A 27,809-nucleotide genomic window follows, 5' to 3' on the forward strand; every position below is an offset into this window, starting at 1 on the left:
TCTAAATTAATTCACTCTTGAAAAAGGAAAAATAAAAAAGAAAAAGTTCTTGAAAGGTGAGAATGGGAACCTTCAGTGAGTCAGTCACTTCACATTATTAACTAGTGGTAAATGCAAAGCAGCTTACCCATTGCACAAAGTTAAGAAGAATACACAAATATGCAGAGTCACCACTGAGTAAGTGGCATACTCTGGGTATGCATTCTCACCTCTCTCCTGGTAATATTTTCATGGGCCTGTAACCTCAATAAGAAATATTGCATTTATGCATTAAAACAACAGTTTAAAAAGTTATGCTTTCAGAAAAAGGACAGATATGCAAATATGAAATTCATAACTCATTTATTGAATATATATATGCAAGGATACCAATAAAAAGAAACTAATACTGCAAACTACAACTTTGGAAGTAAAGCCAATATAACAGGAACAAAATATACATAACATTGTAGATAGGAATGCATTTACCCTCTTTCATACATTCCTTGTCTTTACACCTAATGTAAATGTATGCTAGAGCAAAAGTTGCAAATGTTAGCCTAACCTGAGTGCTTTTTGACAAGCAACAGTTCTCCAGGATTCTTTAAGGGTTGAGATGTCACTGCTGACTAATGAATGTGCATACATATGCATATAGAGAAACTGCTTCAACAAGTATATAAATCAAGAGCTGTGTTCTGTTTTTTAACCTCCATCACTAATACAGTGGAATCTGTTTCTGGTGACATGGAAGAAGAGTTACTATTTGCTGTAATGTACTTTCAGTTCTCTTAAGATTAATTTCATCTAATGAGGACTCATTTTCTTGTCAATCTGATTCAGCATATTAATATTTTTGGAATGCACTGATTATCACCTGCCAGGTAAGTCTGATATTTCAAATAGATTATCACTTCTCCATCTTTCACTCTGGTTTACATGAAATTATTTTTCATACAGGCAGCAGTAAGAAGCAAGCTCTCTTCCTTTATATTACATTTTAGGGGCAGATTCGGCATAATCGTACCATTCTAGATCAGCACAGCTCTTTGTACCTAAAGATCAGACTTTGTGGAGTGTAGATGTAACCCCTGCTAGAGCCTTATCACAGAACCTCCTGTGGAACAACACCTGCTGAATGAGTAGATCTTTTGATCACCTAATCTGTTTCATCCTGGCTAGCTGCACTGACACCGGTATCGCACCGGTCTTTTACCCTTCCCTGAAATGGAGTGATTGATAGCACAGCTTACTGCTATGGTGTTTGATCACACCTTGAGACTCTGGCATTACACCAGCTGTATCCTCAAGTTATTTGAACAATATCCTTCTGATGCCTGTCCTTCCTTGGTACAGTCCTTTCTTGGTATAGCACAATCGCAGATCTGTTAATACAGAGATACAGTGAGTTGAGGAGATCTGTTAATAGAGAGATACAGTGAGGTGGGGAGGAACCTCCCTTCTCAGAGGGTTCTAGGCATCTTAAACAGCACAAACTACTCTTGTGAGCAAAAGAAATGCCCAAAGGCCAAAAAAAAAATTAAATTAAAGTGAAACCAGTTTCATAAGACGTTTTGTTAAATTCATGAGTTCTCTGATTGTGAGATGAAAGCAGAAGGTGCCTATTAAAAAAAAAAAAACCTCAGTAACAAATAGACTGCATTAATTTAACTAGCTAATTTAAACATACCTATTTCACCTATAGAGCACTTTCATTACTTCTAACATTTCTGGGAAGGCAGTAGATGCTCCAGAATAATCTTCAATATATGCTTGCAAAGATTACATTGCTTTACCCAAAAAAAAAAAAAATTCAGACAGACTGTCTGAAGTTCCAAGCTAAAATACACATAAAAAGACAGTAATGGCAGTATTGTCTTTAAAAAATGATGTAAATGTTGTATACTATCATACATTGTCATGCTTTTTAAAACTACAATTAAGGACGTAAGAGATGTACAGTAAATACACTGCTGAGGTACATTTCTTCTAAATATTAACACCACGACAGAATTACTCCCCAGCAGGTGATGCTACTTGGGAACATATAAATACAATTTTTACATTGTAAGGCACTTTTACCCAGCATACATGAGTTGAAGTCAGTTATGACAAATCTGAGGCTCATAAGAAAAGATTTTTGCTTTTGACTTTGTTTCCATGATTTCTGAATTAATGACAGTTTAGTCAGGCCATCTCAGCACAAAGAGGTAACAGGTAAACCAGCCACTTGCTTTTCTGCTACCCAAAGGTAAAGTGCTGTTCTGGTTCTTTGAGGCATGAAATGGGGTAATTTATTTCATAACAGATGAATTATAGGACTGAATATTATACTAAGCAACTGACACACTATGAATTAGAGCTCAGTCTCAAATACAATCAGTATGCTGGCAGATCTACCCCATGCAACCTTAGTTAAAATACAGTAGCTGCAAACAAAGTGCCTTTTTTCCATGGGAGGGCCATGTCTGAGGCACAAATCTAGAAGTAATTTAAACATTGAAGGATGTTATTTTGCATTCTAAAACTGTTCTGAGTGGCTGAAAAATGTTCATATTCTGGGAGAAACAAAACACCTTGATAGACAATTTAAATAATCGATCTGTCATTGCAATTCAAGTCACGCTTTTAATTTTGAAAGTTACAAATACAAAATAAAAATGATCAATGGCATCATGTTTAGAGCAGTAACTGAATATTTTCTGTACACAGCAATATTTCTTTCCAAAACGGCATTATTCTCCAGGAAAGCAAACAGAATTGATTGAATTCTAACAGGTAAAATGTTAGAAACTCCAATATACAGTAATTGAGTCCCTCAAGACATTAAGGGAATGCATAAGAAGACAAATGACACACGTTAAGTCTTTTAAAAATACAAGTAAAAAATGCTACAGAAACTCATGTTACAAATGAACTGTTTTTGCAATACCAATCACAGAAGAACTGTAGCAGTTTATAGTCAAATCAGTGTATTTTGCTTGTTTCCTTCCTTCAAATCCAGAGGTTTTGTTGGGAGTTCAGAGTGAAACAAGTCAAAACCCTAAACAAACAATAAGGTGATGCAATAGCAACAGACAAACATGTGGACTAGATTCAGCTTTTTGGTTTTATTTAAGTCAGTCTGAGAATGTGCTTTAAGAGACCAATTGAAGAAGCTAGTAGCCATTAGAAATGACAAGGTCTTTTGAAAGCAGTCAGAGGACTGATCTGTTAGGTTTGGTATAGCCTAGATCTGATTATTCCCTAACGGAACATCAGACTCTAGCAAGTAGAAATCCATGATGTGATTGTTGACTTGACAGAAAGAGAAAAAATAATCACTAAAACAATAAGGATAAGCAAAGTTTATCATATAGTGGTCATAAGATTAAAAAATAAATACCAATCTAGCAAAAAAAGGTTGTTTCCTCATTCTTCTTACAGAATATGGGACATTTATGCATATTCTGGACAAAACATGAAGTGTTCCACACAACACAGAACACTTGAGGTATGGACGTCAGATATGGTGGCTAAATTCCATAGTGAGTTAAGAGTTGTAACTCTCTGAAGTAAAAGGGATTGGGCTGCAGAGTCCAAACATTTGTACAGTAAGGTTTTAATCACACTTAGTGAAGTGTTCTTTGTAAATCAGGGACACAGAAAGAGGTGGGTCCTTGGGGAAAGAATGAACTACAGCCCTTTGGCATGAGCGTTAAAGCTCACAGCTCCGAACCAACAGCTGCTCAAGTAAATCTCCCGCAAACAATGCTAGGCGGAATGAGCAATCACAACAGGAACAACCTGAAATGTTCAAGCGTGCTTCGGTGTACACTGAGTCCTTTTCTACTGTGTGCTTTGCAAGCAAAACCAGAGAGCGGCTTTCCCATGTATAGCCTCCATAACTTGTGTATGAAGAAAATGCAAAATTCACAAAGTACCAGCTTGTTGCCACCACGAACTTGTCCATGTTGTTAATTAAACTAGCTAAGACCTTCCCTCATTGCATGAATCCACTAAACAACTTACACATTCCAAATCTTAAGTTTTTTATTCAGTCCAGAAATATAGATCTTACTTCATTTCAATGTCTGCCTTAACTTTTGACACTGTACATATTACATATCATTTATATAGTGTTTCATTTTTTCCAGACACTGCAGACTACAAACTACATAATATTGACATGTAAAACTCTGCCACTTACTGAAGGCTCACACACATGAACGTTTCAGGCAGTTCAATGAAATTTCTAACAGAGTTGGGTAGTAAAAAGTTACTGACCCATTTCTGATTTTAGAAAACAATTTAAAAGAATTAGTAGTTATGATGTCTTAGCCATTCCCAGTTCTATAACTCTGTCCCTTGAACCTGTTTAAAAAATGATGAAAACAATAGTAAATTTAAAATCATACAGAAAAGCATTTAGCAGCTCTGACATTACATCTATATTTAGCGATAGAAATGAGGGCCTCCCGTCTTATACTGTTACAAAGTCAGCTGGATTTTAAAAACAACAAATCCTCCCCATATTTCTACAGTATGCCAATAAAAAGTACTTATCTGCATACACTACATTTAAATACTTCACTGCAATAAACTACATTAAATGTGTATTGCGGTTCAGTCTCGGTAACAGATCTGTCAGGAGTAACTTCCATACCTAGTTTCCATTGAGCTGCTGCTGAGGAATGTCATTATGGTCAGTGCCTGATTTGCCACGGCTTTTACTTTCTCTTTCTTCATCCTCTTCATCTCTTTCATCGTTTCCACTATGGTTTTTACAATAGAGTCTAGCACAATAAAAGAAACAGTGAGGACTTTTACTGAAAATATCTATCAAAACCAGACTTTCCTTTCAATTAGTTTTGAGATGTGCTACAAGTCAATTGCTAACTCTTTTAACTCATTCGTGGTTTTCAGTCAAGCATCAGTTAAATTGAGAAAGAAAACAGCGTTGAAGTCAAGCCAACAAAACTTTGATCAATTCTAGTTTTGAAGAACTGTTACTACACTGCTCGGAGAATGCCCTCTTGTGGGCACAACCACACTGGCAACTCAACCGCAGCCAAGCCACTAACGCCAGCAGTCAGCAAGTATGGGAAGTTACGGGGTCCAAAAAGCCGAAAACAAGCTACAAACACATCAATATTGAGGAATCATGACAGAAATTACCCAGGGTTTCCTCAATATAAATTAATTGATTTAATCAACATAAATTACAGATTAAGTCAATTAATTTTCTCATACTATGGAAATTTTAAGTTAGTAGAGTAACTAAAATACTTTGCAAAGTCAACAACTACTTAAAAATACCATTTTAAATGAAATAATATTATCTATTTTAATAGCATACTTGACTTTTGACAGAAAAAGTGCCATGAAATAGCTTCACTTTCATTACAGCATTCACTTTCATTATAGATTCAAGAATTACATAGGTCCTTACTTATAAATTCCTCGTGACATATTCTCAATGTATTTAGCTTTGTCTTCTACTCCACAGTGGTAATGGTATGTTTTTATGCAGGCTTTAATTTCACACCCAATAGTAGCACCAGGCTGGCTGCAAAGTGTGCATTTCTGTGCAGGGGAAAGAAGAGAATGGCACTGTTCAGTCTTTCAGTCTCTTGCCTCTTAGTATTCAGTTTAGTGTTCCTCATACTTATGGCTACTATTTTGGAATAGAATAACTTCTTTGGCAGAGCATCCTTCCAATGAAAAGTTAATTGTAAAACAGAAACTATATGATACTAACCTATTAAAATATGAACATCAGGATTTACCTGTCCATTGCATTGAAAATTGCTACATGATTGCCTGTATTATTGCATCTTCAAGATCATTTATTGCCACTGAAGTTAGTATGTTAATATATGAAGAATCTTAAATAATTTTTTTTCAAGGAACAATATTGTTAGGAGTTGTTTGTTTTCTCCCCCCCCAATTTCTTCCCACTTTAAAAAAATCCTGAATCTCCCCATCTCAGAGGTATTTTCATATTAAAACACTGAAACAGTTGGAAATACGTCACTGCAAGAATGTATTCTCTAAATTGATTTGTAGTTTTACACAGTGTGCTTTTAGCAACACAGGATCCAAAACTGCTACTCTCTTATAGTTACAGGAAAGCTAATAATAATTTACTATGTACGCTGTCATTAAGAACCCAAAATACCACATGCCAAACACCACTAATTTTTAAGGTGATTCCTATCTGGCTACCTGTCCCAAAAGTAACAATACATTTAAATTTTGTGTTTAGAAACAGATGGAAAAGATTGTTTCACAATAGGAAGGAGGTAGAGCTATATACACCTTAGTAGAATCAGTAACGCGTTCACAGAATCACAGAATTGTCTAGGTTGGAAAAGACCTTGAAGATCATCCAGTCCAACCATCAACCCAACATTAACAGTTCCCAACTACACCAGATCCCTCAGCGCTAAGCCGACCCTACTCTTAAACACCTCCAGGGATGGGGACTCCACCACCTCCCTGGGCAGCCCATTCCAACGCCTAACAACCTGTTCTGTAAAGAAATGCTTCCGTTCATCACATTCTGCAGATACATACCATTCTTTTTCCTCTCTTGATTTCTTGAAGTACAGTTTTGATATCAAAATCACCAAACTCTGCCCTTGAAGTTGTTGTTAGCTGGACAGTGCCAGAAGAGAACAACTGTGAAATAAGCAAGTCAAAGTAATTTCAGGTCACCAACATGATTAGAAATTTTTTTATGTGCAAGAATAACTGAGTATTGAACATCCCCTTCTGTGATTTCAGACAGCATGTGCTTCAGCAACAAACTAGGAAAAAAACCCATGCTGAGTAATTAGTATGATGAGTATTCCTTCTGATACCCACCCGACTGCTTTAATTACATATGTTGCCTTGGAGAAATGTATTTTAAAAGACAAAGGGGTAGACAAGAACTAATGACATGATGAAAACACAAAGGAATAAATGGGCAATATTATCAATTACATCACTGAACTTTTTAGGAATACTTGATTTCCTTCCCTACGACATATATGAAATTCAGCTTCATGGCACAGCTGATGTCAACATACCTGAAAAGCCCTGAGGGATGACAATGGAGCATGTAAGTACTGCCCCTACTATCATCATCCTGGTATATTCAGTTTAAACTGTCTTAAAACTGAAGCTCAGGTACACAAAGCAGCAAAGAATACTCTAAGACTCAAGGCTGCTGGCACACACCAGCTCTGTTGAGTGAGGCTAGGTATACGAAGACAATTAATACTCCACAGATTGCCTAGACTATTTATTCATTTTGAGGTACAACAGGAACCACTGAGGTTTGTTACTCAAAGCCCTAACTCATTCATAGAACGAGTTATATGAAAGATCTGTTCACATTCATTGAAATTAGCAGATTCTTTTCAGGATGACAGTTCTATAAATGTGATCATCTAAAGGCAAGGGTTTTCTAGAACTTCCATGTCCCACTCTACTGGAGCCACACAGCCTGAATCCACTGGTCAGAAAAATAATGAAGTTTATGGATTCTTCCCGGATTTGTCTGAATGCCTGTGGAGTAAAGGTATTTTATTTTTGGAGTGGATTCTTCTAGTTAAAACTGTTTTCTGTTTTCCTTTTTAAATATTGTGTATGCATTTAGATGCTAAGGGAGCATTTTTAATAAGCTAAAGAGTCTCCCTGAGCTAATTCCATCTCTTAGCACATAGCCAACTTTTATCCATATTGCCCGCAGTGAAAATAAATGAATTGCTCACTTCGCAACACTTCAGCGCTTAAAGAGATCATCAGCACGCAGACAATACTCATGCATAATTACATGTGAGGGTACTGTATTAAAATCTAGAAGAGCAATTCAGACAAAATTCACATAATAAACAGGTTAACAACAGTTAATACTGTTACTCACCATGCACTTATAGTGTGCTGCAGCCTTTTTGGCATTAAATATATGAAGCTTTCCTCTAGCTTCATTTTCTTCTTCACCTGCATGACAGAATCCACATTTAGGTTTTGTATCACTGGGGCTGCTTCTGTGGGGAGACCTGTCTCTCTGAAAGAAAAACATTTTACTAAAATATACTGCTGGGTTACAAATAAGGTTGTAATTTTAAAAGCCTGTGGCCACCAGCTGGAGGCTCAGACAAATGCAAATTTTAATAAAAATTATATTTGCAGAGAAGAAATATGCAATTCTGTCTTCTAAGAAGTTTAGCATATTTACTGCTTACATAGGAACTGCTTTCTATTTCATCTGTGCCATGTGAGGACGTAGATCTAGTGTCTTCTGATTGCCCTTTTAAATTTGTTTTTCTTGGCTTTCCCTTACGACCCCTCCTTTTTCCTTTGGGAGGTGAAGGCTCCAACTCATGTTCATTGATACTTTCTTCTAAATCTGCTTTAGAAGTTAGAAAACATCATCAAATAACATTCTCAAAAGTTTTACACAAATCAACCCCCCCCACACACCAAAAAACCAAACCAGACAAGAGAAAACATGACCTGTATTTTCTGTATTTTCGTCAGAAATAAAAATAGCAACTTTTCCCCATTTGTTACAAACATGCAACTGCAGATCCTGAAAACATGATTTACTTCTTTGCACGTATCACACAGCTTTGCATCTTTATAACATAATATATGAAGAAGGTTTAGCATTTCTTACAATTTCTACTTTCAGGCCCAAAATGTGTCCTCAGATACATATATTCACCTCCACTGAAAATAAGACTCATTTAAACTGCACTGAAACCAGAAAATATTTTCAACCATGAAATAAGCTTTTAATTTATTTTTTTAAGACGCATAACTCCAATGTAAATTGCCCTTGATATTATGCCAGTGCATCCAAATAACACCCCTCTCCTTTATTAATTGATGCCTTCTGACTTAAATTCACCCATTTTGGCTATAACATTACCATCAAGTTTTAAAACTGAAATGTATTTTGCCTTCATGAAATAAATCTAAAATTTCACTTTAGTTACAGTGTATTTTTACATCTCCAGCCAAAAGCAGATGCCAGTTTACAGAAAATCATCCACACTGACAATATCCCACATAAAGTATTTATAGACCATTAAGAATGTAAGAACATATATTTTAATACAGACATACCAAAGAGGTCTGACAGGTTCCTTTGAAAATGTCAGCTCAACTGCTGAATGCTACACAGAACTGTAGTCCAGTATTCTAGCAGACTGTCCCTTTGATTACTCAAAGCTCTACAGTCAATACAGATCAATTCTGCAAACTTAAGACTGCTTCCAATATGATCTAGTTAAGTTATATCTGATATTGAATAACCAGCTTTATTCAGCCACTAACAACTTCCCTGATCATAAGCTGCTCACGGGAGCATTTTTCTTTTTTCTTTTAACATGTAACACCCACCTCTGCTCAAACTGCAAAGATATTTCAGCAGACTTGTTTAAAGAAACATGCACACACCCCGCTTAAGAACTTGCTTCTCAAAATCCAAACCACAAACATCAGTATGAGCCCCCAAATGGAGGGAAATCCTAACCAGATGATTTGGGACATCTACTTCATACATTAATGGGTCACTTAATTGCTGTGGTATTATTATTATTATTTTTTAAGCATTGCTATGGCACTTATCACCATTATATTGTGGTCTCAGTATCCAGAAAGGACATCTTATTTTGAGACTAAACGTTGCTTCACTAGAGCTTGTCTGTCTTATCTATTATCACATAAAAATCAAATAACATTTCTATCTCATGATTAACAGTGGCTCAACTGCACAAAGGTTTGAAGTCAAAGACCTGAACATATTCCACAGCCATCAATTTGGAGCAGAAGATAAGTGAAATACTGGTCTGAGGCCTTGTATGCAAGTGTATCCTATTAAGCTTAGTCTATCATATCTATGACTAATTCCTGGGAAAGCTACGCCTTCTTGCACATTTATTAATGAAGGACAGAAAACAAATCCAAATGCATCACAACAGGTTACACTGAAACATAATTCCCTCAAAGCTTTGTATGGTTAGAAACAGGCAAAAATTTGAGAATAAATTAATACAAATCTGCAAATTATTTTGGCTTAAATTGAGAAATTATTCAACTATATACAGATATTCCCAAGCTGCTACTAAGATACATCAGTGTATGTACCACAACATTCCTACGCTTTAATATATATGTACTATTCTTTTCTAATTAGATGACAAAAGCACCATTCATCTTACTCTGAAAAAATAGAACAAAATACACGATGACACGGATTATCTAATGAAACAATACATTTTACATTTTCTTCTCAGAATTTACTGTCTAATATTATTTTTCATTTATCATTACTTGCTAAATGCCCCAAGCAAGATTATGCAATTTAGATATACCTCTCAGACTGCATATAGCAAATTTTATTGCAACCCGAAAGCCTCTTTCCAAGAAAAGAATCCTCTTTTATCTTGTCCCTCATCACACGAACTCTCCACCAATGTATTAAAAGAAATTTGTGAATCTTTGTCTCCTCTTTTGCATTTACAGAAATCACAGATGGTTATTCTACAAAAAAAAGGTCTTACAAAAATGTATTTAATTCATGAATCTTTAAATAAGATCAGTAAGCAGTTAAAAAATATTCCTTCCCAAATCATTCCATGGATTTCCCTACTGTATTTGATGAAGCAAAATGTAGTCCATTCACCAACTTTCCTTATTTTTTCCAAAGCTCCTTATCAATTCTGTCAACCATAATGCTTTCCACCTCTTAGTCCACCCTTATTTTCTAAATAACATTAAAGCATATCCTGAATTCTCTAGTCACTTTCAAAACTGGAAGTGAATCATAATTGCTAAAAACCAAGCACACGTTATGAAAACCAACTCTTTATAAGAAATGTCACAGCCTCCTTGGAGAATAAGTTCCTAAGTACTATTTTTTAGTCTACAATTATTAGAATGTTTAAGATTTGAAAAGTAAAAATGCTATATTTTGAAAAGATGGTTTCAGTGTAAGATAAAAAAACATAAAGATTGCACAGCTTTCCTCAAAGGAGAACCCCTTTTCTGTGCTCAAAATAGTACTTCCAAAAAAGTTCAGCGTTCATTGAAATCTAGATGCTACATGACTACTTCATTAAAATAAAATTCCTTGCAGATTTAGGTTTCCTACTACAAGTGACATGGACCCACTGATTAACACCACCGAGATGTGAGGATCTGCTCTACCACATCTATCTGCGAGACCGATACCTCAAAACATTGACGTTTCTCTCATTTTTAACAGCACTGTGAACTAGTGTAACAGTACAGGAAGAAAGAGATTGTAACCAGCTTTAAAATACACCTGCCTTGGATGGTCTTTACTGTATAATATACAATTTGGTTTGTGCCCTATCCCTCCCCTCAAGCCCACTGCCAGCTTACCCTGTTTCCCTGGCATCTGATGGTTGGGTGTTTCCAACTTCTCATGTCAGCTTGAACTAAGGAAAACACAAAAAGTTGTTCAACTCCTCCCTGACCAGATGACGTTTTATCATGGATATCACCCATACTCTGAATCCCCTGAGATTCCCTAGATATTCTTCAACTGCCCCCCATCCCATATCCCATTACTGCATTGATTTTTAAAATCATCACAATATTCTCAGCATAACTTTATCTAAAGCCTTCAAAGGAGATATCTTATGAGCTTTCTTCAGAAGTCCCTAAATGCTATATCTGAAAAAACAAGCTTAATACGCAATATGGTCTGAGAAGGAGGGGTGGGGGTAGAAATCAAGAGGAAACATTCTACATTTTAAAAAGCACCTAAGAACACGATATTGTAAATTCAGATGAGCGAAAAGATGAGCAGCAACAAGCCCCAAATTTGCATTTTAGAAATCCATGAGCAGTACAAAGTACCACAAAAAGAAGACTAGCAAAATGCTGTATTACATAAACTGTTAACAGGGAGACTCAGTCTCAGACAGAAATCTAAAAATTCTCCTTTGATCATGACTAGAAGGAAAAAGGATCAAGATGTTTTGCTGTTTAAAATAAGGCTTGGCAGAGAAGAGGTTGAGATATCACTGATCTATTCTATATTGCATCAGCTTGAAATATACATGGAACCACCCTTTTCCAAAAGCTAGGTTAAAGCAAAGTAATAAAAGAATTAAGTGATTTAAAGGTTGTGAAAGAACAAATAAAAAGAGGATGTGTACAATAAAGGCTAACACCGCTCTCTGTATCCACCTCCTACATTACCTTAAACAATAGACTAAGTGCGCCAGAAGCAAAGGGGGCTAAGTCTGTATGAGGAAGATAATAAACAAAACTGACTGGCAAAATATATTTGCACATAGGACTGTACATAAAAAGCAGCCAAAATGTAAAATGTGGAAGTGGCTTAGACATGCTGTTATGTAAATTTTAAATCACACATATGTATTTAAAGTTTTACAGTGCATTTGGGATAAAAGAGAAACTCTAAAAATTACAAAGAACAAAATCAACCTTACTAGATTTTTAGAAGAGAAACGTAATACAGCAGAGAAAAAGTATTTTAGTATGTTAAAGTAAGATCTCCTTAAAATATAGCTGAAACCCAATGAACTGTATGTGGCAACATAATTATTTTAAACTGAAAAGAAATGTCAAAAACCCCAGAAAACCTTTCTGTCCCAGTAGTCAATAATAAAAAAAAAAATCTATAAGCATTAATAAGAACCAGAGATTTGCATTAAAACCCTTGCAAGCAAATACAGAATCAGGTAAACTGATCATGAAATAATAGTAGCTTTCACCAGCAAATGATGTGAAATTAACTATCAAAATGCTGAATATAATTTTTAGTTGTTTGGTGGTTTTTTAATGGAAAAAGACTAAGTTACATGAAACATACCTAAACTGGAGAAAGTAAGAGTGGAGAGGAAAAAAGTTAAATTACCCTTTAGGTCCCACCACTAATGTTTTCCAAAAGTACCTCAAGGAATTGATGACTCTTGTCTAAAAGCTATTTTTGACTGAATAGTATCTGTTATGAAGTACTTGAGATTATTTCTTAAATTAAGTACATATAACAGAAAATGAATAAAATAGTCCTTCAGAACCATACAGTCTAAATGCTTTTTCAAGCAAACAATTGTTGGCAAAGACTGAAGACAAACAATACATTAGCTTATCTGCATAATCGGAAAACTTGACAACTGGTATGATAAACCTGTTAAGCATGAGTTAGCTGACCAAGTTTCTATTTGTATAATGTCTTGCCTAGACAGGAAGGAGAATTATAATGTAAACACCACAGGAGAGCTCCTCAGATAGGACAAATCATTCACCACATTACTTTTACATTTTTTCCTTTTCCGTAAGAAAAACTACTGTGATGCTTCTGCAAAATACCTCATTAGTCTGTAATGGACTGCATAGGAGGTTGCTAACTTATTGCCTGGACCAACTGCTTTTGTTGTAACACTACATATACGTTTGATGCCACATTCAGAGCAGCACTCTCTGTAAGACAGACAACAAGAAGGCTGAATTAGCAGAGCCTAGGAAGAATCTGTTACCATGCACCAGCAGAACTGAAACAACACCGAACTGCAACATTACGGAAACTTCTATACATGTCTGCATTAATGCACAGGATGTTAGGCGAGCTTATGCTGTGGACAGCGTTACAGAAAATGTAACTATGAACAAACACTGATTAAAGAATCCAAAGATGAATCAGGATGTTACCTAACTATAATGCCAAAAAGTTTTAGATGTTTTTCCTGCCAGCCTCTGGCTTACGCAGCGCTTTGAAAAAGTACTCGGTTTGATATAGATTGCAGCATCTCTAAATAGGTCTCACAGAGAAACTGACTCAACTTACTGAGCAGTATGAAAAGCATAGATTTAATGTTTGATCTTTAGAATAACATGAAAAGCATGCTGAGACAGGGAATGTCCTTATTTCCATTGTGGAAACTTAATTCCCTGAGGCTATGAGTACAGCTACAATAGGCATTATGGACACTTTATTTTCTGACCCCCCAGTTCCCAAGCATCTGTTTTAGATAGTCACATGGCTGTCTTCATTATTCTTTGTTTTACTACTATGTAACAGAAGAATTACATTCTTATCTTAGTTTGTATTAAACTATTCCTGATCAGCTGAATTTGCTTTAAATTCAACACAGAACACAGGGGCCAGGGCAGCCCCACCTGCAGGGAACTGAAAGATACCAGATTATACGTTTTTTAACAATTATTTCCAGTACGTTGGAATAAATTCCAACAAACAGTTCCAAAACCTTAGTTCAACAATACTCTATTCTTCAAACAGAATAAATGCAATTGTATCAAACTGAACAGTAACTCAACTAATAGTTGGCTGTGATAGTTTGAAAGCACTGGCACCAATTCCTGTAACCTGTTAGATACTGAAAACTTAGACAGCTTGCCTAAATTACAAATAAACTATTACTTGAAGTTCAGGTCAGATTATTTTGTTAAGACTTGTAACCAGCAAGACAAAAATCTGGACATGAAGCTTTCAGTAACTTTGCCTGCTCCTCTGAGCAGGTGTCTTCAAATCTGTTGACCTCACAGTCACAGCCCCGTAAAAAGTGTGAGTGTATCTCACTTTCACTGTCCTTCTTCCAGTTAGTGGGAACACAGCACAGAAGAATCGCTCCAAAATATACATACACAAAGGAAGTATAGGAGAAATACTATTTTTGTATTCTGTATCACCTGAAGGCTAGGCCATATAGATAAATTAGACAAACCCAACAACCTGCTGAAACAGATACTGAATTTAAGAGCACAATACATTGCTGCCATGTTTCATATTTTTATATTCAAAGAAAACACAAGGTAATTCAGCAACTCCTGTCAATTAAAGGAAAATGAACTCCCATCACTCATTAATTTTGTCTTGATGAGTACAGATACTTAGTCTGATGAATTCTTGTGCCACTTGAACTTCATGACAGCAATAAATAACATCTAAGAGATCCTTTTTATTAGATTTTAACTGTGTAACTTTAATTCCAACATAGGTCCTTCAACCACATTTCCATGCAGCCTCAAGGAATTTTCTTTAACTGTTATTAAATGGTTAACAGATATTCTTTTAAACTAGAACTTCTAACTAAAGTTACATTAGCCAGATCTCAGACTTGAACAAGTATGCCCCCAAAAGCATCTATTTTCTAGGAAAGGGAAGGAAAAATCTCACTATTATGCAGCTGTACTGCCTACAGAAAAGAAACTCTTATGGTCTGCACGAAACCAAACACTCTCAAAAACTCTTCCAACATCCACTAATAGAAGTGACATAATAAAAATATTTGGACTGCAACAATTAAATCTGGATACAGAGAACAAAGGATAAACACGATGTTCTACACTGAAAAAAAAACCCAGCATCCCAGAGCAGGAGCAATACATTTCCATTAAAAAGAACTGATAATTCCAGTGCCTCTGTGCACCTACACTGAGTGACATAACCATAGCTTTAACTATTCTGTTATGAAAATGCTGCTGAGAGCAAGGATTCATGAAAATGAAACAAAAAACGAGAAGAAAAAAAGAAAGCCCTTATGTTAGCATCTAGTCTATTTGCTCTTCTCTGCAAGTCTTTTCTGGTTTCATACACCACCATTCTTTCACATTTCAATTCCTCTTTGATATTCACAATTTTCTCAACAAATAAATTAACAAAATATGTATATAAAGCTTAATCTCACCATCCAACATATTCCAGTTACCATTTCACTGAGCAAACTTCAACATTTAAATATTAAGGAACAAACCCTCCAAAGTCCCTTCTTAAACTCTGAAAACCAACCTGTATATCTCTGTCTTCTAAAGATAATTAGTTTCCAATGTAGCAAAAGATGATTGCTACACAATGCTATAAATAATTTCCATAAGACAGATACAATACATATTTTTACTTTCTTTGATTTAAAGGTCTATCACAAAACAGCCCCAGCTTCTGGCACTATCAAATCCATAACTCTAAGTAATAATATTCTATGGGTATAGTTCCCTGAACTGTATGGACTAAAAAGAGAACATATTCTTTGGGAAAGAGCACTGGGTAAAATTTCAGTCAAATATTAAACAAAAAACAGAAAAAAAGAGTGAAGTATAGCTACACATATTTCTAGAAGTGTAAAGTATTAACAGAACCAAATATTTTAAACAAAAAAATGTATGCAAAGTTAAATGCTAAGTAAGATACTGTTAGGTTTTTTGGCCTCGATGTTTCTGAATGATCTTGTTTATTCCTCCTTCTCTGATCCTCAATCTAAGAGTCTCTTTGGATGAGTCTAGTTTAATGTTTTAATAAATTGCCATCATCAACATTTAAGAAAAAAGCCACTATGCATCCAGTAATTTTTCCCATGTCTTCTCAGACAAATATATCCATACAAAATTTAAAAGCTTTTGCTGTTAGAGAATGACATTGTAGAATTGGAGATAATGGTTTCTGAAAACTCTTTAAGAAAAGTACAAGTTCAGATCCTGCAAGGAATTCCAAGCAGAAAAAGTCATCCATTGGCATTGGGCTCCATGCAGAATTGAAGACATTTTTCAATAGATGTCAAACACTGAGCCATTTGTGAAGAAGTATAAAAGATTACGTTTAAATACCAGTTAAAGAGATTAATCTCTCTCTGGACTCAAATGTCTTTCATATTCTGCTTCTGTTAACAAGCAAAACAACCCCCAAAACAAAGAAACAAAGTGCCAAACTACAAGATAATGTGGCCCTGTCTCTTTGGAGAATTAACATAACATGTATACTGCTTTTCTTGTTTTAACCTAGTAATAGCAAAATCAGAGTGTTTTATACAAAGCACATGACAATAATTAATTCAATAGACTAAAAAAAAAAAAAATCAGTTTTCATTCGGGATTTTCTCCTGCCTTCAATATCCTTCTGAACACTGAAGTAACATCCAAACCTTACCATTAATGTATCTGCTACACGTAACAAAAAGTAGCGTATTACCTTAAAAATACATTTGACGGAAAGATACTGAAGTAATTTATGTAATTTGATCTTCACGAAAGTCACGTACTCCTCATTAGTTAAATCTGATGACATGTTAATTGAAAGCAATGCAAAAAGTAAACTAACAACTGTTCTCTTACCCAAGTTCAGATATGATAGAAAAAAGGAAAAATACCTGCATAAATACACAATAGCACAACTAGTTTGGAATTTTAGCAGACGACATGATTTATCTACGTTTGTGGCATATCACCCCTCACACATTTCACTACTCTCCTCTGCAAAGACGCACAGCTTTTATGAATGTAGCCATACAGCTTTTTTTCTCAAAATGACTCAGAAATATATCTGTAAGGGATCTGATCACAAACCTTTTCATTTATTATTGGGTCCTTCTTATTTGAAGACTTAAACTCTGTTTAATTGTTCAAAAAACCCAGTGAATATTTAGGAACATTAGCAATAGCAAAAATCAGCTGTTACCTGACAAAATATTTTAGATGTTAATATTGTGAATATTTAATTACAAATATAAGCCAGCTTCTTCCCAGAAGGGAATGCATTACTTCTACCCAAACTTTGTTTTGACAGAACATCAAATGTTTCTAACATCCTTAAATTTATGTTCTGGGCTCTTCTCCGCCTCAACCCATAATTTTTAGAGAAAATACAGAAATCAGATGGGCTTCCAAACTCATTTTTTCTTAAAAAAAAAGTAGTTCTAATTTTTACTGAAAACATTTATATTCTCCAGAAAAATTAAATTTAACCAAGTATCTTTCTACAATGGGAAAAATTTATATTGAATAATTTTACCTTCAGAGTTATGCGTAGTTTTCTTGTGTTTTCGACATAAAATCCTATAAACAAAGTAGTTGAAAACTGTCAAGTCAGTCACGATTCACAGATTATTTACTCATCTTTTAAATTTAAATGCCAGTACATTTTTCTCCCACTTGTAAGACTCACTGATATACAAAGCTTGCAGTGAAAATATGCTTTTCTAGCACATCGCTATTTTGAATGCCACAATCATCATTAGAATTTTTTTGCAACAGTTTTGTTTAGATTTCAAAGTGGGTTTTTTTGTTTTGCTTTGTTGTTGGGGTTTTTTTTTTTAAACAAATCACGTGAAATACAAATAGAAAAATAAACATAGCAAATAAATAATAGTTACATGTAAATGCCTTGTGAGGGTTTCTCTCTTATCTGAGCTTTATCATGCAAAGCACAGTAGTAGTGATATGTCTTGTGACATGTTTTCACATCACAGCCAATGGTTGCTCCGGGACAATGGCATAAAGAGCACATCTGTAAAGAAAAAGAAAGCACAATTCATGCTACTGTTGGCTTCTGAGTTAAAAAATAATATAGTTACCACTCCTGGTGACAAAATAAATGGAGTTATGCACCTGGCATTACTCCTCCTGCTCTCGGGTGGTTTTCATAACTTGTTTTAAAATGAAGGAGAAATTTGTTGCAATTATGCAACAGTACAATAACCATCACACACTGATTAACAATTCAAGGAAGAAAATAAGTAATTTACTTTTATGGAAGATGTTTGATGAAAGGGACACAGCTATTCACCTATATATTTATCCCACTCCCAAGGATAGTCTGTTTGCACGAACCATTTCAGAAAAGTTAAAATCATGAATTGTACCTGTTTAATTCTGAATTACATTATGAAGGTAGGAGGGAAAAAAAAGATACCCATTTGGCAATGAATCTTGCAGGCAGAAATACTGATGACCTGCAAATTTACCTTAGTCTCAGCAGCTAACTTTACCTCTTTTTCCTATACAGTTATTTCCTTAAGTCATTTTCAAAACACTGCATTTAGTGAAATATTTGTTAAATGCAATTAATTTATTCCAATTAGTCTAAAATTTGCTCTTTATACTTAATTGCAGAAAAGGTTAAATGCGAGCCTGTTGCTTTATTCTTCTTTCCCAATAATTAATTCTTCTCATATTAGACTCATCATTGCTTAGGATATACCAACTATCATGCTTCCAAATCGTTCACTACCCTCCTTAGACTGTGTTAGGAAAGGAAGTAATTGATAGTATCACAATACTTCTCTGTTATTTTTTACTGACATAATATTGCCCCAAAATCTCAGAATTTCCCATTAAACTACCCTCCCAAGACAACTGGAGCTTTTTGTCTGTATCCTGCACAACACACACACCCCCTCAAAAGGTTACAATTGATTCCAAACCCATAAATGTGAGTGTGCAATGTAGGATGCTCCCTACATTTATCTTTGTGGAATACACTTCCTGTCCACAGCACTAGCTTAGTCAAGTTCTTCTTATGTTAGTCTCAAATATGCCAAATAAATATACCACCAAAGTTATGTATCACCATCCTGTTTTTCAATTTTAACAAAGTTAACTGAACAGTAAAAATGTCAAAGCCTTGGATCATCTCCATTTACTCCTCTGCAAGCTCTGAAATGGTATAGTTATATACCATTCCCTAGTTATCTAATTTGTACGGGTATTTTATCACACAAATTTTTTTGACATTATGGTTTAATATATAATAATGGTCGATCAAAGCTCTTTGTAAAAGCCTAGGTTGAAGTTAAATCCATCCAATCAATTTTAGTCAGTACTTCAGTATTCTGAAAGCCAGAAATTACTAAAAGAAAGCTTTATTTTTATGAACACCATGATGTATCTGTATGAACAAAACAGACCACAGGAATTTTGTCTCCTGACAGTAATATTTATTCCATTGGTACAAGTCCTGCTGTCCAAATGGCCACTGTCAACAGTTTAATTAATTCCCAAGTTATATCAGTATATATATTATATCAGTATATGTGAAGTACAGATAAACTCTTTTAAAAAATCCTCCCATGCACAGCTAACAGAAATAATAACAGTATCAGTGCCTTGTACTCCCAAATATTTAGACTTTGTAAGTTTTGATGACTGGCCTATTAAGATTTGAATCTACAAACTTTTCTTAGACAGAAATATCACCATCAAAAAGGCTCTACACGTCAGTCATCATCACTTCAGTAATAAACAGGCTTCAATTTTCAGTGCGTATCTGGTCAGCAGCAGCACCTCCTGAAGGAGGGCAACTACGTAAAATCTGTCAGCAGACAAATTTAGTCCAAGCTATCAATATAATTACTTAACCCAGTGCACCACGCTGAGATATTTTTGCTCAATGTGTTCCCACATAAAAGAACAGGCTAGAACAGAAAGCAGACTTTAGAGGTGGTGTTTGGGCTAACTATAAACATTTAACTATAAGCTTCCTATACAAGTCAATGGAGAAAGAATCCTCTAAGAGTGATTCAGAGATGTAGTTTTCTGACAGCTACAGACAGTGATAAGGCACCTAAGTTAAGATCTAAAATTATCCTGTAAAATCTCTCCAAACAGTAAACATCTCAGGACTATGAATCTACTAGGTTAACCAGATCCAGGTTTTCTGCAAAAAGCTGAACGAAGCCTGGTACATACAGCTAGTGAGCTCCAAGAAAGAATATATCCAGCTGTTTTATCAGTGAAGGAACACAATGAGATTCAGAAGCAGAAAGGCAGAAATCACCAATGACATAAAAAGAAATAACTTTCAAAACACATTTAAGAGACCCAAGAATCAAAAAGTTTCTCTACAATCTGTAGTTCCATTTACTACCACGTTCTTTGGAAATTCCTAATTGCAACATGAATGACTTGTGAATAGTTATTTCTTTATGCTTCAGCTAATTAGAGCAGATAAAGTTCCCTGCATTGGAAAATATTCAAATGAAACACTGGATGAAATATTAGACTATTATTATCTAATTGTAGTCCTACAATAATATTTCGGACTACTCTTACTAGTCAAGAACTGGTAAATACTTAAGAGTACTTTAAATAACTAAGCTGAAAAATTTTAATGTGAGGAGTGAATTGACAATTTGTTAAAAATATTTTTAAAAAGCTTCACTAAGTTCCCCAAATGAAAAACAACTAGTTCTAAATAAAACAGATTAAAAAATAATGAATTAGCTTCTCCGGAATTAAAAGTCATTGCTGCTCAATTGTCATGAATTTGGTAGAGCTGTAATCACTATAGTACCCACATACATCATCAGACAGCTATATTCACGGAATCATCTATTAAATCAATATAAAAGGAAGCAATAAAAGTACCTTTGATAGTTAAAACCAGATTTTGGCAACAAAACCAAATACTAGCAAAGGCACAATAATACCCTCGCCAGGTCCCTAGAACGTGGGTTTCTTTCTGAAATCTAACACGAAATATTAAATAGAAATGACTGGATCAGAAACATAAATTTAGTAAATGCTATTGTTTATATGTGGCCCATCAAAAAGAAAAATGGGCATATTCTGTAAATGAGTTTTCAAATTTGCTTGGAAAAAATGTTTATCTGCTACAACCATCTACACTTGAGAATGAGGAAAAAAGTGACTGTAAAAATAATAAGTCTTTTTCAGTATTTTTCAGTAATTCCATGATTAAACTACAATTCTTAAAACACCACGTTTATGTGAGAGTAGAACTTGACTGAAATAAACAAACTACTTTTTATCCTTTCCTAAAGACACTTCAGGGGTTAGTTAACTGACATTTAAATTTCATTTCAATAAGTATAACCATATCTAGCGAGGTTTTCCTTTTGTAAATCGGAGACCAATTTTACTTCAACATCTTCTATAACTTGTCCATTACCTTAGAGCTCATACAAAGGCAGCACTTTGGAAAAACAAACCAAAACCACCATATATATAATGCGTTGAACAACTTCATGGTAAACTTTATGGAAGAAAATACTGTCTTCGATTCCCAGGAGCCAAAACCAGAGACTTACCAGTTTAGTGCCTCTCTTTATTTCTTTCTGAATATCTTCAATAGAGAATCCACCAAGACTTTCATTATCAGTATGTGAAGATACCAGTGCAGACGAGAACAGCTAAAATTGTAAAAACAAAACTTATTTTTTAAGTTTTAAGGATATAAGTGATATAGAACATTTATATATATGAAACCCACAAAGATTTCAAATTACAGTGATTAGTCATTTGTGTCAATGCCACAGCTGGTTGAATTTCTCATTTGTTTGTAATCTTTTACTAGCTCACTACATTCCCTTCCTTTTTCCTATGGGTTACTTACCATACATTTGTGATGTGCTGCCACCTTCTGGTTTTCTGACATCAATAATTGTCCACATTCATTATCTTTATTAGATCTACAAAAACCACACTTCCTTTGTCTTGAAGAGACTTTTTTCTGTCCAACTGAGCTTGTCATGATTTTAAATGACCTTAGAATGCCACTTCAATCCTCTCAATGCTACAGAAAAAAAAGGTGCAATCAGCATGTTAACATCAACAAAAGGCAATTTAACTTACAGTTTTATAAATATAATATTGGCTGCTTGAAAGTGATCTGTCCCTCTTTAACCTTTTCTTTATACTACTTCAATATATCCAAATAAACATGCACCCAGCAGAGGTAGTATTTTGCTCATTTTTTATGAAATTGTATCAGCAAGCAGAGTTAGTTCTTTAGACAAAGCAGTCTGAACATTAATATAAAACCTGGAAGAAGAAATAAGTTCTTTGAAAAAACTCTGAAAGAAGAAGTAAGTGGAAAATACAGCAAGTACAGCAATCATTAGGGGAAAAAGTTACTGCAACTCTTTCAGCCCATTCTCATAGTTATTACAGCAAAGGAATTTGTAGAAAATGCACTACCTGTGCATGCAATAAAATTCATGCTACAGAATTTCTTCAAAAACAGAAGCAAAGAAAAACCTGAGTCCCGCATAGCATCCAGGACAGATTGAGTGTAAAAGCTCACAGAGTAGCAGGGCAGATGAGTAACTACCCTTAGATGAGAGTGGAGATGAGAAGATAAAACCTTACCATGTTAGGTATTACCGAGATACATTGTGGCTAGTCAAATAGCATTAGGAACAAAATTTTAGAAGGATCTATGACTAACGCGCTGCAATGGAAACCTTTTCAAGACCCACAGTTAATTTAGCAGTATCATACCCGTTTTCAGTAAGTGCATGAGAGCTGCTATTCTCATCTCAGAAAAGTAACTTAAAATTAAACTCAGCGTGAATCACAAACTCTGCAGGTGTTACCAGCAACACATTTTAAAACATAACATTGAGGTCCCAATCCCCTACTCAGGCAGACACTGCAAGTTCAAAAGTGAAAATACCTAACAAGCGCACATGCTTCTCGGCCCAGTATTAAGTAGTTTGTGTTAATTTGCTTCTACATCTCTCAGGAAATACAGTATCATCCTCTTTGAATACACTTTCTTACAGCTTTTTACTTTGGAGACTTGAGCCTTACTGTCAGAATTGGCCACAACTGCAATAAAAGCATCCTGCTCAGCCTTTGTTTACATCAGACTCATCTAAATAAGAAAAGCCACCATATAGTTTGATATTTCTGTTGAAAAAAAACCAGCCACAAGAATAGCAGAGTTGCAATACATCTGGACTGTGCTACAATGGCGATCTGCACGAAAATGCACGACTGGTTTTTGAAATTTGCATAGGCAAACCTGCCTGCTTCTCAGCGCTGTCAAGACTCTTATAATACTAATATCACTCACTATTTTTCTAATCGAAAGCAAAGGAATGTCATTAAGTTTCTGTCGGCATATACTACTGCTAAAAGACAATCCTGTTAGATTCTCACTCTCGTTTCAACAGATTTTCACAGACTGGGTTTTAACTGTTTGTCCTGCAATGTTTACTACAAAACTCCTGCATCAAAAGGTGTCTGTCCTGTATCTATCGCCTTTGCTCTATCAACAGCTTCATTTGCTTTCTTTTATAACTGGAAAGCAGTTTACTAGCCGGTGACGCATACTCATAAGAAGAATGCATAGATTTCAGATCTTGCTGATTTGCACAAAAAATGTGCCAATCTGGATAAACTAGTCACACCCTTTTGCAGTGGCAATAGAGAGTCCTTAAGTGTTAAACACAAAAGAATTACTATACTGTATTCTTCTAAAGAAAAAAACAAAACAAGACCATTCTGTAATCCCTTCTGAGTAGAAAGAAGGAATGGTTTCTGAAGATACACACATTTTCAAATGCAGGGGTTTTAATATTTTTTTTTCTTAACTTAAAAAGAAAAAAATAATATTTGGAAGCAGGAAAAAGACCTACAAAAGACAAGCAGGAAACAATATCACGACCTGAGAGCAAGAAATCTTCATGTTCAATAGCTCAACATAAATCACACAGTGATAGGTTAGAAATATATTAACAAAATAATTTAAAATGCAGGAAGTTCTGCTTTGGCATAAATAATATGATATATACACACACACATTCATTTGGGTCTACCCATTTCATTTTATATTCAGATTAATATTGACAGCAATAATAGTTCTTAAAAGGAAGATCAGGAATTTCCTTGAACACATGTGCAGGTTCTACCGACTTACAGGAATAAGAATTACTACTATAAAAAATAGCTATCCTTCAATTTAACAAGCAAATTCGTATTTTAGAAAATGCAAATAATTTATAGAACACATAAAAATTTATTAAGTGGCTCTCATCATCTTTAATTTATAAGAACTTTCCAAGAAACAAGCTTATAAAGAATCTTCTCACAGTTTTATGCCTTCCAGTGCACTAACAGACACAAGAAGCCACATCCTTACAGCAATACTAGAACCTGACATAACTTCTTGAAGTACTTTTGCACAATTGGATTTTTTTAAGGCTCACAGTATAGTTAAAAATAATGCCAATATTTATTTGATGATGCATGGATGTTGATGTTACACCAAAAAAAAATTAAATTAGCAAATACTATGTTCTCGAATACTTATTCAATTATAAATAATTTAACACTTGAAAAATTATTTGAAAGGCAAACAGACCAAAAAACATCAGGGCATACCAGAAAGGAAACTCACATTCTTTTCACCATCAGATTAAATTACTTTGAAAGCATTTTACATGGATATCTAAAAGTTTTCTTTCCAATCCTGCATTCTTTGCATTTGTGTTTCCTGTATCACTATTAACACTATTTATACATTTCTAAAGACTGCAAGAAAAAACCTGAACATGAGAAATATTTCAGAAGCATTTAATCTGTAGACCTCTCCCTAAATTACATCTGCTTTCTCATAAATGTGATAAAACACTACCCTGGGATCACTTTTCTTTGTGCCAAAACGCACTTCTTATCCTGTCCATTTAAAAATACCCATTTTCTGAAAAAGATGAACCAATTATGTGGGTATACCACAGACCCGGGATTTTGAATGCAAACATTCAAAATTCTGTTCTCATCTCTCAAGTTAAATCACACAAAAGCAACTAATCCAGTTTGCCAAGTATCAAGCTACATTTTGTAGGAACAAGAAAAAAAAAATGACTTAAACCCAGTATTCAATATTCCTATTTTCCATGTTTAAAAAGATAAAAAATTAATAAGACTTATAAAACAGTGTTTAAATATACTGTTAACAGGATCTTGCTTGTCAGCTTTATCAGAAAGTCTTACAGATTGGATCACAGAAAGCAATGCACCATGGAATCACTAAGAGATTATGCCCTCTCTCTACCAAAATGGAACACATCTACTACAAAACACAGATTATTACATATAGATACGTTTTCCACAGGCTTGGTCTAAAAAATGAAAAGTTACATCTACCCTAAAATCACAAGAGAAGAAACTCATTCAGTGATTCTTCACTCAAAAATTTTGGTTCATCTGCATTCATGTTTCTTAATGTCCACTAAGGTATTCAACATGGTGCTTCCCCTAATAATAGCACCTTTATTTTATCTTTAAAATAGCACGTTTTACAAACTTATATGGCTTGCATACTGTTTCACTGAGTTCTAGACCACAGATTCTCAAACGTAAAAGAGTGCAAGTTCAATGACTCTCAGCCAAAGAAGGACGCTCTCGGTGTATGAGACATTGTTCAGCACCGAAGAACGGAAAGTAACCTGGATTCTAATTTCTATTTATCACTTGAATATGTTTCAAGAGCTACTGCCTGTTTATAGGAGTTAAGGCCCCACTTGTATTTCCAACAAAGGGCAGAGACCTATCAGCTATACTTTCTCATGTAAAATGTTTTGCTGTGCAGCCTGTATGATTACCAAATCGTATTTTTAAAAATTAGGATTTATATTCATTCCTGAACAAAATTTCAGACACCCAAGGAAAACCTACAAGAGAAGTATTCAAGCTTTGTAAAATTTCATTAAACATGCCAAAGTGGTTTGGACTCCCAGGAAAAGATACAGAAAATATTTGTGTTGGTTTTTTCAAGATGCTCACTAGAGATACCAAATTATCTGTTCAAGAAACTTTCAAGTGCTTTCTAGTTTCTAGGGTCAATCACCCATTATTGGAGGCATTATTTTGGAGAAGTGGGGGTGAAGCTGGGGGGAAAGGAGGTATCTCTTGTAGGTGTCTGTAGTTGAGAACCCAAAGTCTGAAGTCTCATGGAAATCTTTATCCAAGAGTTACATTCACACAGCATCCTACAAACACTATAAAAAGTAGGATAGGAACTTATCCATGCAACTTCCTTAAAAAAAGAAACCAAAGGGGGCAAGAGGGGGGGGGGGGGAAGGCCCAACCCTGGGAAGTCTAAACAATAAGAATAAAGCAGGTAACCAAAAATTACACAAAAAGAACCTGTGGTAAGGAAGACCTGGCAGACAGCACAGACCGATCTTCAGGAAAGTTTACATACTCCCATGGGGAGCGGGAGATGAGCCGATAACGGCACCTCTGCCGCTCGCCTCCCCATGGGGTGATCGATGAGGCACGGCACGGTACCCCTTCGGGGAGGGACTGCCGCGACTTCCCCCACAGGGGCCCGGCCACAAGCACCGGCGGGGCCTGACCCCTCCCCAACGGAGGGCCTACCGAGGGGAGCTCGGCGGGACGCGGGGCTGCCGTGGAGGGCGATCCCCCACCGCGTTCCTCACCAAATTTTGGGGGAAACGGGACTCGGAGACAAGGGGGGGCGGATCCTCCAGGGAAGGAGGGAGCGGGCCGAGGCGGGCGGAGCGAGCGGCTGCCGTCGGCTCGGGGAGGGGGAAGGGGGGGCGGGTAACGGCACCGGGGGGCGCCCCCTGAAGAGGCAGCGCCGGGTGCCGGGACCCTGTCGGGGGCGGGCGGTTTGCTGAGGCCCAGGGACCGGCGGCGGCCGGCGGCGGGAGAGCCAGCCGAGCTCCCCGGGCGGGGGGCTGCGGGCGGGCGGGCCGGGGGCGCCGTGCCTGCCCCGGGCGCTCGGCAAAGAGGCGGTTGGGCGGGCAACGAGGCGGTTGGGCACTCGGTCGGTCACTCAGTCACTCACCCGTGCGGCGGGTGGGGCGCCGGGGAGAGGAGCAGCTCGGACACACCCCCACCCCCCCGTCACCGCCGGTCGCTCACGGCCGCTCGCTCGCCGGGACCGTCCCTTTCATTCGGGGCAGGGGACGCTGCGCCGCCGCCGCCGCCGCCGAGCGCAAGCACGCACGCACGCACGAGCGGGCGGACGCACGCACGCACGAGCGGACGCACGCACGCACGCACGGCGCGCTCGGGCCGCGACGGCGCGACGCTGCGGGGCGGCGCCCGATTGGCGCGCGAGGCGGCGCGGCGGGAGCACGCCGGGCCCTCGCGGCCTCCTGCGCACGCGCACCCCCGCGCGCCTGCCCCCCCTCCCGCTCCTCCGCCAGTCCAGGAGGCGAGAGAGCCGCGGTACGGAAGGGGGCAGGCCGGGAGCTCTGCGCATGCGCACTGCTCACCCGCAGCCGTTAGTGGGGGGGGAGCGCTGGCGGCTGGGGCCGCGCAGGCGCAGTCCGCCGCAGGCGCGCGGC

General features: G+C 36.6%; 1 protein-coding gene across 3 annotated transcripts; it reads right to left on the reverse strand.

The window, feature by feature from the left end:
* Window positions 1-325: 325 nt before the first annotated feature.
* On the reverse strand, window positions 326-27,490 carry PHF6 (PHD finger protein 6). Of its 3 annotated transcripts, none has more exons than XM_074882853.1 (11): window positions 27,305-27,490; window positions 22,097-22,276; window positions 21,792-21,893; window positions 18,117-18,250; window positions 17,756-17,799; window positions 8,196-8,359; window positions 7,874-8,017; window positions 6,538-6,642; window positions 5,411-5,544; window positions 4,625-4,754; window positions 326-4,332 (listed from the first exon to the last, which is right to left on the reverse strand). In XM_074882853.1, the coding sequence occupies exons 2-10, from the start codon at window positions 22,232-22,234 to the stop codon at window positions 4,625-4,627; spliced, it is 1,095 nt and encodes a 364-aa protein (XP_074738954.1). In that variant the 5' UTR covers window positions 22,235-22,276; window positions 27,305-27,490; the 3' UTR covers window positions 326-4,332. The 3 variants fall into 3 exon arrangements, with proteins under 3 accessions (XP_074738954.1, XP_074738952.1, XP_074738953.1); XM_074882851.1 differs by having other exon boundaries at window positions 8,196-8,362; XM_074882852.1 differs by having other exon boundaries at window positions 326-4,754; window positions 8,196-8,362.
* Window positions 27,491-27,809: the final 319 nt, after the last annotated feature.

This window comes from Strix uralensis, chromosome 13 (genome assembly GCF_047716275.1).
Source record: "Strix uralensis isolate ZFMK-TIS-50842 chromosome 13, bStrUra1, whole genome shotgun sequence".
Taxonomy (NCBI): Eukaryota; Metazoa; Chordata; class Aves; order Strigiformes; family Strigidae; genus Strix; species Strix uralensis.